Genomic DNA, 11,008 nt, shown 5'->3' on the forward strand with positions numbered 1-11,008 from the left:
ACCTCATGAAAATGATGAAGAAATTCTTGGTAATGAAAAACCACATCTTAGTAATATTGGGGCACTAACGTACCTTACCAAAAATACCTGACCAAATATTTGTTTCACGACATTAGAAAGGCGTTAAGCATATATTCAGATATCTTCAAGGGACAATTGATAAGGGATTGTTGTATTCTAATACATCCAAGTCAGAATTAATTGGTTATGTAGATGTTGACTATTTGTCTGACCCACAAAAAGCCCGATCTCAGACATGATATTTATTCACATAAGGAGGTACAACTATATCATGGCGTTCAATGAAGCAAACTATTGTTGGTACTTCTTCAAATCATGGAGAGATAATAGTCATTCATGAAACTAGGCGATAGTGTGTATGGTTAACATCAATAACTCAAAACATTTTGCAATTATGCAGTCTTTATGTGCAAACAAAGATTCCAAAAACATTGTATGAAGATAATGCTGCTTGCATAGCTCAATTAAATGGAGAATATATCAAAGGAGACCGAACAAATCATATTTCACCTAAGTTCTTTTTCACACATGATCTTCAACAACATGGTGAGGTATATGTTCAACAGATTCGTCCAAGTGATAATCTTGAAGATTTATTCAATAAGGTATTGCCAACTTCTACATTTGAGAAGCTAAGATATAAGATTGGAATGCGTTGTTTCCAAGATATCAAATAAGTTCTTCAATAGGGCGAGTAAATATGCACTGTACTCTTTTTCCCTTAGTCAAGGTTTTGTCCCATCGGGTTTTCCTAGTAAGGATTTTAATGGGGCAACACTCAAGGCCTATTACAAGATTGTGTACTCTTTTTCTTTCCCTAGGATTTTTCCCACGGGATTTTTCAAGGCATATTAAAAGATGTGTGTACTCTTTTTTCTTCACTAGGCTTTTTTCCCACAGGGTTTTTCCTAGTAAGGTTTTAACGAGACACTGTGTGGATGTTTCTCTTAATCCATCCTAACTCAATGCATCTATTAATTGTATTATTATATATGTTCTAACGTATTTGTCAAATGCTGAAAAGGATGGTTTGAATGTCCTATATGTAACATCTCGTATCTAGAGTTAACTAAGGTCAAGCTAAGATAAAACAGGAATAATCAAATTTGGAAATAAGTAAGGAAATCTAAGAAATTTTCAAATTTCAAAAATGAGTTTTGGATATTTTCAAATATCCATCATTTCCAGCTCAAGAGGAGTGTGGATGAGTTCATTATATGAATGGAAAGCTCGACGGAAAATCTTCCAACGAAGCCAAGTTTGATTAATTCCGTGGTCATGTAAGGGAGATATGACTTTTTGAAGTTTGGATGTTGGGCAAAGGATATTCCTTATTCGGACTTCTGGAAGATGGGATGTTGGGCAAAGGATATTCCTTATTCGGATTTTTGTAAGGGCAAAGTTGAATTTTCACCTTATTAATTTCTAATTCATTTTTAAGGTTAATAAGGCGTAAAGACAAGTCCCAAATCAGTTTTTACATGTTTTGAAATGATTAGGTCTTGGGAGAAAAAGAGAGAAGAAGAAAAGAACAAGAATTGTCCACGAACGCCAAGAACGTTGCGTGGATTTTTTTGGGGTTGATCCTTATCAAGGTATCTGAGATACTTCGGTGTTGGGTTCTTTCACCCACCCTCCAAATTGATTCATAACATAAATTTAGACTTATTGGAAAGTAAATCTTGAAGTTTTAAATGAAAAGTTTGTTCTTGTTGGTTGATTTCTAGTTGATCTCTAGTAGTTTTATTTCGTATTTTCAGGCTGTTTTTGGGTCTCAACTGTTGGGTAACAAAAATTTTATGGATCATAAGAGTTTTGGGTGGGATCTATGGGAGTTTCGAAGAGTTAGAACTGAAAATTGAAGAAGAAAAGTAAAAAATTGCGTCAGACAAGACTTGGGGCGCCACGCTTGCCGAAGCCAGTCAGGGAAGCCTCTGCCTGATAGGGATTAGTGTGATGCGCCAGCCAGATCACCAAGGAGCTGCCTCTATCCGTCAGGCTTTGGCGCCGCAGGCCTCTCAGAGCGCCACGACCCCCTGGAGACCCCGTTCTTTCCCTATCATTCCTTACAATTTCCTAAGTGATGTACCTACCATTCATAGTCGATTCCAACACTCTTAAGTACATCTAAACAATATGAAATAATAGATCATTATCCTTGAATCCATAATCCAATTCAAGAAAAGTTAAGATCAATGTCAAGGAAAGTTAAGAGTCAAGTCTAAAGGTAAGAAGTAAATTAAAGTTAAGTTCTTCAAGGTTTTCAAGAGTCTTATGTAAAAATTTAACTTTGTTTAAGACTCAAGTTTCGAGTTAAGAAAGAGTAAAGAGTTGAGTTAAATTCTCAAAAACTATTAGAGAACAAATTGTTCCCTAAGAATTAATATTCAAGTAAGCAAAGAATATCAAGTTGAGTTTAGTTCTCAAGAGTTATAAGCGAACTAAGTAGTACCTCAGAGCTTAAACAATAATATTTTCAAACTTTGAGAAAGAAACTAGACTTCCACAAATCCTATGACTTATTAATAGAAGAAAGAGGAAACTACGATTTCCAAGAGAGATTTTAAAAAACTATGTTTTGAGCACTAATATGAAATCACAGAATCAGTATATTTCAAAAACATAAGAGACAGTGTACATATATATTTTTGGAGTAGCATTGAGCATCAATGTGGGGATACGTGTTTAGATTAACTCAAGTCTCAATGTAAGCCATGTAGCCATCATGGGTAGAAAAAGGTCATACTTTTTAGATGAACCCTTTTCATAGTTTACTAGTGGATCCATTAGGTAGTTCATGTCCTATACCATAGCAAGGTTAGGATGTCGGCAACGTGGGTCGAGTAATGCTGTATCATTACTATATCTCTTAAGTGATGGTTGTCGATTAGAGAAGTTCCCATAGAAGTATTGTATTTTCATATATATCAATTATTTGTATTTATACATTCATATCATATATTATTTGTATACTTGTATACATTTACAGATTACAACATGCTTTCAGTAAGTATTTCTTTATATTGCAATCACTTTAAACTGCGTATATTGAATAAGAGTAAGTAGATCATGAGTTGAGCAGATCCAAGGTAAGTGTTCTTTCTTACTCCTTCTAAAGCCTAAGTGTTGCTTAACTTTCCAACTCGCATACTCGGACATTCAATGTACTGATGCTTGTTGTCCTATATCGTTTCATGATGCCGACGCAAGTAACCAAGATTAGCACGTAGCCTACCGTTGATCCCGTTAAGCACTCCACAGTCACTTTGTGAGCCTCCTTGAATTTCGAAGTATATTCCTTTTATTGCTCTTGTAGCTTATCCCATTAGGATAATGTGGGGTCTATTCCAACATCCCTCTTTAGTCAGTTTAGAGGCTTCGTAGATTGTTAATAGCTTAGTTTGAATTTAATTTTTTTGTTTAGACTCAATTGCCATTTTTTCCAGATTAATTTATGAAGTATTTGTTTTTACATATCCTTAATTATTTTTTCCGTTGATTTTATTCTTCTTCTGAGTTAAGTAAGCTAGACCAAGGGTTCTCTTGGGAGCTAGAAATGGTCTCCTAGTTCTAGCCACGTCCAAGGTGTAGGCTAGTGGCGTGAAAAAGTTGGTATCTGAGGACAAAGTTTAAGAGTCCTAGGGATTCTATGAAGCCATGTCTATAGAGTCTTAGTCATCGGTGTGAAGCGCGCCACATCTATGATTAGGAGGCTAAAACATTTAGGAACATCTCACCTCTTCCCATTGTTTTTGTCTTTAGAGCTTATCTCTAAAAAGTCTTTCTCTAATTCGTGCTTACACACATTTTATATCATCATGCCTCCACGAAGAGAAATCAGAGGTCGATCATCCTATAGAAATGTTGAGGAACAAGAGGTTCCAAATGCGCCGGATGTACAACCCCAAGGAGAGGTTACAAATGCCGAATTTTGAGAAATTATCCGGATGTTAAGTCAAGTAGTAACTAACCAAGATAGGAAACATAAAGGAGCTTGAAAATAAGGGGCTGTCACCTCGAGAGTTTGTGAGTTTCTGGGAATGAATCCTTATAGTTTCACAGTGTCAAACGTTAATGAGGATCTGGAAAACTTTGTGAAAGAATTGAAGAAGGTATTTATGGTGATGCATGTGGTGGATGTTGAAAGGGTTGAATTGGCTGCTTATTAACAGAAGAGTGTTTCTAGAACCTGGTTCGATCAACGGAAGGATGGTAGAGCTGAGGGTGACCCACATTCACGTTGGGATTGCTTCAAATAAGTCTTCTTAGAGAGGTTCTTTTCTTGATAATTGAAGGAGGAAAAGGTATGGGAGTTCCTCACTTTGAAACAGGATTCCATGAGTGTTCATGATTATGTGTTGAAGTTCACCCAACTGTCTTGCTATGCTTCGGAGATGGTGAAGGATATGAGGAGTAAGATGAGTTTTTTTGTTGCTGGTTTAGGTCGTGCTTCCACCAAAAAGGGCTGCAATGTTGATTGGTGACATGGACATATCTAGGCTTATAGTCTATGTGCAACAAGTGGAAGAGGATAAGTTGAGGGACAAAGACAAATATCGAAACAAGAAATTGAAGAATGGGAATGATTCTGGTCAACAGAAAGGTGGTTCAAGTTGACCAAAATTTCAGAAATCATATGGGCATGCACCATCGTCTGCTAGTGCACCTACGTCTAGAAACTTAGGTGAGTATAGTGTCTAGAATTCGCAGCACTTCAAGGAGAGACCAACTTAGTACCAAGGTAGTATGGTGCAAGGAGGTAGTAAGCCTTTTGCGTGCGCCAAGTGTGGTAGGAATCACTCTGGCATCTGTCGCGGAGGCTACGCGGGTTGTGTCAAGTGCGGTCAGACCGGACATTTCATGAAGGAATGTCCCAAAAGTGAGAATGGCGGTATTAATGGGGGCAATAAATCGCAATCTTAATTAGTTGCTCTACCAGATAAGGTAGCACCTAGAGGAGCCATTTCTGGTATTGGCGGAGGAACAAACCGATTTTATGCCGTCAATATCGCCAAAAACAACAAAATTTGCAAGACGTTGTCACTAGTATGATTCGAGTCTTTGACTTTACTATTTATGCATTGCTAGACCCAGGAGCAAGTTTATCTTTTGTAACTCCCTATGTTACTATGAATTTTGAGATTTCTCTTGAGAAACTTAGCAAACAATTCAGTGTTTGCATACTTATTGGTGAATCCATTTTATCATTAAGTGTCTATCGTGATTGTCCTATTTTTGTCATTTACAGAGTACGATGGCTGATTTAATAGAGTTAGACATGGTATGGACTGGCTTCATGCCTCTCATGCAACAATAGATTGCAAAACTCGAGTTGTCAAGTTTCAGATTCCTAATGAGCCAGTTATAGAATAGAGTAGCAGTTCAACAATTCCTAAGGGTCATTTTGTTTCGTACCTAAAGGAGAGGAAGTTAGTTTCTAAGGAGTGTATCTATCACTTAAACCGAGTTAATGACTAAAGTGTTGAGGTACCTTCCTTTTTGTCAAATCCTATAGTCAGTGATTTTTTCGAAGTCTTTTCTGATGATCTACTTGGAGTCCATCCTGAAAGAGAGATAGACTTTGGGATAGAGATCATCCCAGATTCTCTTCCTATCTTTACTCTACACTACAAAATGGCACAAGCAGAGTTAAAATAACAAATAGAGCAATTGAAAGGTCTATTAGATAAAGGTTTCATTCAACCAAGTGTCTTACCTTGGGGCACTACGGTCTTGTTTCTCAAGAAGAATGATGGGTCCATTAGGATGTTTATAGACTACCGTTAGTTGAATAAGGTGACCATTAAGAACAAATATCCTCTTCTAAGGATAGGTGATCTTTTTGATCAACTTTAGGGTGCTTCTTGCTTTTCCAAGATTGACCTCAGATCAGGCTATCATCAGTTGAAAGTGAGGAAATGTGATATTCCCTAGACAACTTTTAGAATAAGGTATAGACATTATGAATTTTTGGTTATGTCCTTTGGCTTGACAAATGCACATGTGATATTCATGGATCTTAATAGAGTTTTGAAACCTTATTAGATTTGTTTGTCATTGTTTTCATTGAGAAAAACTGGTCAATTCAAAGAATGAAGTAGATCATCTTATTCACATCAAGATTGTTCTTCATACATTGAGAGATAAAGAGCTATATGCCAAGTTCTCCAAGTATGAGTTTTTTCTTGAGTCTGTGGCATTCTTGGGCCACATTATTTCTGGTGAAGGGATTAGAGTTGACACTCAAAAGATTGAAGTAGTTCAAAGTTGTCCTAGACCGACATCTCCAATAGATATAAGGAGTTTCTTGGGCTTAGTTAGTTATTATAGAAGATTTGTTAAGGCATTTTCCTCCATCTCTTATCCTTTCACCAAGTTAATTATTAAGACAATCAAGTTTCAATGATTTGAAGCTTTTGTGAAAAGCTTTCAGGAGTTGAAAATGATATTAACTACCGCTCTGGTTTTGACCTTACCAGAGGGTACTCAAGGCTTCGTGGTGTATTGTGATGTATCAAGAGTTTTCTTGGGTTGTGTGTTATTGCAGAATGAAAAGGTCATAGCTTATGATTCCATTTAATTGAAAGTTCACGAGAAGAATTATCCAACTCATCACTTAGAATTAGCGGCAGTAGTGTTTGCTTTAAAGATATGGCATTACTATTTGTATGGTCTGCATGTGGATATATTCATTTATCACAAAGAGCCTCCAATATGTGTTCATTAGAAGGAGCTCAACCTCAGACAGAGAAGGTGGTTGGAATTACTCAAGGGTTATGACATGAGTATTCTTTACCACCCAAGTAAGTCTAATGTGGTTGCTGATGCCTTAAGCAGGTTGAGTTTGCAAAAGATGTGCAGAGACTTGCATGTGTGGGAGTCTGATTTATGAATTCAACGGAAGGAGGCATAGTGGTGATCAATGGGGCTGAATCATCATTAGTGTCAGAAGTGAAAGAGAAGCAACACAAAAACTCTACTTTGCTTTATTTCAAGGCAAGTGTCCATAATCAAAGAGTATTGTTCATTGAAAAAGGTGAAGATGGTATGCTAATATGAAGGTAGATTATGTATACCTAAAGTGGATGGACTCCAAGAGAGGATGTTGGAGGAGGCTCATAGATATACATATTCTATTCATCAGGGTTCCACAAAAATGTAACGTCATTTGAGAGAGGTATTTTTGGGGAAAGGCATGAAGAAAGATATTGTTGGGTTTGTTGGCAAGTGTCCAAATTGTCAATAAGTTAAAAAGGAACACTAAAGTCCTGGAGGTTTAGATCAAAATCTAGAACTTGTGGAGTGGAAGTGGGAGCTGATTTATATGGATTTCATCACAGGTTTGCCAAGATATCGAAGACAACATGATTCTATTTGGATGATTGTCGACAGACTTAATAAGTAAGTCCAATTCTAGCCACTAAAGACTACCTATTCGGCTGAGGATTATGCTAAGTTGTACCTTCAAGAAGTGGTAAGACTTCATGGAGTACTGGTCTCCATTATTTAAGATAGAGGTGAAAAATTTACTATACAATTCTAGAAATATTTCTAGAAAGGTTTGGGTTCAAAGATAAATTTGAGTACTGCTTTTAATCCTCAGACATATGGACAAGCAAAGCGTATTATCCAGACCTTAGAAAATGTGTTGAGAGTTCGATTAATTGAATTCAAGGGAAATTGGGATTACCAAATACCCCTCATTGAGTATATCTTTCTCAAGTGAACAACCGTGATACAAATGGTAGAAATGCAACTTAAAATGCATATAACATAATAGTTATTATTCTAGCATCCAAATGGCCCCATATAAAGCTCTTTCTGAGAGGAGGTGCAGATCTCTTATTGGGTGGTTTGAAGTTGGCGAAACATTGTAGATAGGACAAAATTTAGTTCACAAAGCTATGAAGAAGGTGAAAGTGATTCCAGAAAGGTTTAAGAAAACATAAAATGGCCAGAAGTCTTACACAAACGTTAGGAGAAGGCCATTAGAGTTTGAGGTAAATAATGGGTGTATCTTAAGGTTTCACCCATGAAAGGAGTTATGAGGTTTGGTAAAAAGGGAAAACTTAGTCCTCGGTTTATTGGACCTAATAGAATCTCCAAGAGAGTGGGCAATGTGGCTTATAAGTTTGATCTACCCAGGAGTTAGCAGCAATTCATTAGGTATTCCATATTTCTATGTTGAAGAAGGGCTTGGGTGATCCTTCATTGATAGTACCAACAAAAACTGTTGGGATACAGATAAATTATCCTGTGAGGAAGTTACAGTTCAAATCTTGGATCGTCAAGTTCACAAGTTGTGAACAGAGGAACTGGCTACAATTAAGGTCCTTTGGAGGAACCAATTTGTTGAAGAAGGGACTTGGGAAGCTGAGGATGATATAAAGGCATATCAAGGTACCAAATTCACTTCTTAGCACTTTATATGGTTGTATATAAGCTTGTTATTACTTGATTTTGTTTGTGTGTGCTGATATGATATTACTACCCTTAGCTTGTGAATGAATTCTCATTTGAGGAAGAACGTTCCCAAGGGGGAGATATTGTAACATATCGTATCTAGAATTAACTAAGGTTAAGCTAAGATAAAATAGGAATAACCAAATTTGGAAATAAGTAAAAATCTGGAAAATTTCCAGATTTGAAAAGTGAGTTTTGGTCATTTTCAAACTGTCATAATTTCAAGCTCAGGAGGAGTGCTGATGAGTTCTTTATATGGATGGAAATCTCATCGGAAGATCTTTTCAACGACGCCAAATATGCTAAATTCTGAGGTAATATTACGGAGATATGACTTCTTAAAGTTGGGCAGAGGAAATTTCAAATCCAGATTTTTGTAAGGGAAAAGTTTACTTATCACCCTATTAATTCCTAATTCCTTTTTGTAACGACCCTCTAGGTTGTTTTGAGAACTAGGACTATTTGACTGTTTCCAAAAAAATTAAAGGGGTATTTAAAACGATTCAGAAACTACAAGTATCTAGTTGATGAATTTTTATTAAATAAGTATTATAGTTAAATAGTAATGGATCACATCGTTAACTAATAGTTACCACTTGGACCATATATATATATTGCGCTGAGTTAGTTGGGTTTTTTTCACCCATTATACATAATTATTATATACAGAGAAAAAGAAAAGAATCTGAGGAGATTGAAATTTTCCGGTGCAGAGCAGCAGTCGGTGTGAAACCGACTGATTCACGTTCAAGTAAAAGGTCTTTCACTATTTTCATAATTTATAGGGAGAAAATTATACCTACAATGGATATTATAAGAGTAGTTGTATAGATAGATTACATATATAAATTGAACTTCAAGTGTCAATGTCTTCCTTGAGGTTGGAGAACAATGTTTTAATTTTTTCATTATTAACCAATGACAATAATCAATTGGGTATTAATTGATGATTAATGGTTAGTAATTTATTGGGTGGTAATTAATGAATGCCTATAATATAGCATTAATTGGTCTTTGAGACAAGCACTGTAGTATTTAACCTTTGAAAACTATAGGACTTTTTATTGTTCATTACGTGATGGTGGACAAATGATTGTTGATTTGAGTAATGTATTATTCATGAAGAAAATATATATGATAATTTGGGTTATGTACAATAGTTAAGGTTACTGGATGCCCCTTTAAATTTAACACCATATTATGATTGAAGTTATGATATGCTGAGATAAGTAATTAATTGTTATGGGTATATTATATGTTTAACATCAAATTTGGATATTTGAAGGGAATGAGACTTAATTCTAGGCTTAAGACTTTTTAATATGAATGTTGACATATAAGTACATGTAATTAGGTATATTATAATATATGAACACAAGTAGAGAAAAGTTATTTGAAGATAATTAAGACTTAATTATAGACTTGAAACTTAGGGATTTGCGAATAGATTTATGCTCTATGATTTTGAGTGACTTTAGAATCACGGTTAGAATGCGATGAAAACACTTGATTTAGTATAGAAGTTACTCCATTACTTACTTAATTCCTACGAAATACAATTAAAATAATGTAGTTGGAAGGTTTTATGGGTGGTGAATAATTCTTAGAACAATAAGATATGCACATATATTATAATTAGAGAAGGATTCTTAAGTATGTAAGGTTAGAAGGAAACTAAAAATATCGAAAATTCGAGTGGCTGAAGCTGAAGCAGCTACTTTCGAAGTAACAGAAAGAAAAGCAACGACTGGAGTGGGAGAGTCAGAGTCGAAAAGAGGATTTAAATGAAAAAAAGGGAATAAAAGACAACTATGGTGAAAATATGTATAAAAGACAATATTAGACACCATTTGTTTAGGTTTTATCGACAGAATATGGAGTAATTAGAAATATAGTCTAAAACTATTTCAGAAACAGTCGGCGAAATTCCCTCGACATTTCCCCTCTTTTTTCGTAAGGTTAAATTCCCTCTCCCTAACTCTCAAAATCAAAGGTCTAACTGAATCAATTCACTCTTTTCATCATCTTCCATATCGAGTAAGCTGTCGCATTACTAGAAAAGGTTAGTAATTTGGAGTTCTCTTTTTTGATTTCTCATAAAGTTCGTACCCAAATTCTTTTTGCGATATGTTTTAGCTGGTGTAGGATTGTAGAAACCAAATTTTACGCCATTAGAAACCAGAAATGACTTTTAGCAACCAAAACCTAAACTATTTAAATTGCGAAATTTCAGCTTCCAACTTCAAAATGTGGTTTCTTGAGCTTCAGATCTCTGATTGAGGAAATTTAAATTGTTGGGGATCCTTGTTTGTTGTTGCTACACGTTAGAGTGTTAGGGAAATGTTGGAGGCTCTCTGTTTGCATTATATTTCGCTCGAAGTGTCTTTCATCTATTTTTTCTTTTCTTCAGTTGGGTTTTATTTGTACGTGGTTGTTCAGGCTATTCTATGCATAGAATATAGCCTCACTATGGGGTACAAGCTCCATACGACATTTAGACCCTTTTGACAGAGTCAATTTTTTT

The 11,008-nt window shown here is 35.6% G+C and overlaps 1 protein-coding gene across 1 annotated transcript; it reads left to right on the top strand.

The window, feature by feature from the left end:
* The first annotated feature begins 292 nt into the window (after window positions 1–292).
* LOC138348893 (uncharacterized) lies at window positions 293–4,638 on the top strand. Its single transcript, XM_069298490.1, has 3 exons — window positions 293–321; window positions 422–626; window positions 4,465–4,638. Exons 1-3 carry the CDS (start codon window positions 293–295, stop codon window positions 4,636–4,638), a joined length of 408 nt encoding a protein of 135 aa, XP_069154591.1.
* The last annotated feature ends 6,370 nt before the right edge of the window (window positions 4,639–11,008 follow it).

The sequence above is a fragment of the Solanum lycopersicum genome, chromosome 5 (genome assembly GCF_036512215.1).
Source record: "Solanum lycopersicum chromosome 5, SLM_r2.1".
Lineage (NCBI taxonomy): Eukaryota > Viridiplantae > Streptophyta > Magnoliopsida > Solanales > Solanaceae > Solanum > Solanum lycopersicum.

Coding starts and splice junctions, on each gene's coding strand:
- LOC138348893 (XM_069298490.1), top strand. CDS start 293: ATGGCGTTCAATGAAGCAAACTATTGTTG. Junction 322..421: donor AATGAAGCAAACTATTGTTG/GTACTTCTTCAA, acceptor GCAATTATGCAG/TCTTTATGTGCAAACAAAGA. Junction 627..4,464: donor TTGAAGATTTATTCAATAAG/GTATTGCCAACT, acceptor TTGCTGGTTTAG/GTCGTGCTTCCACCAAAAAG.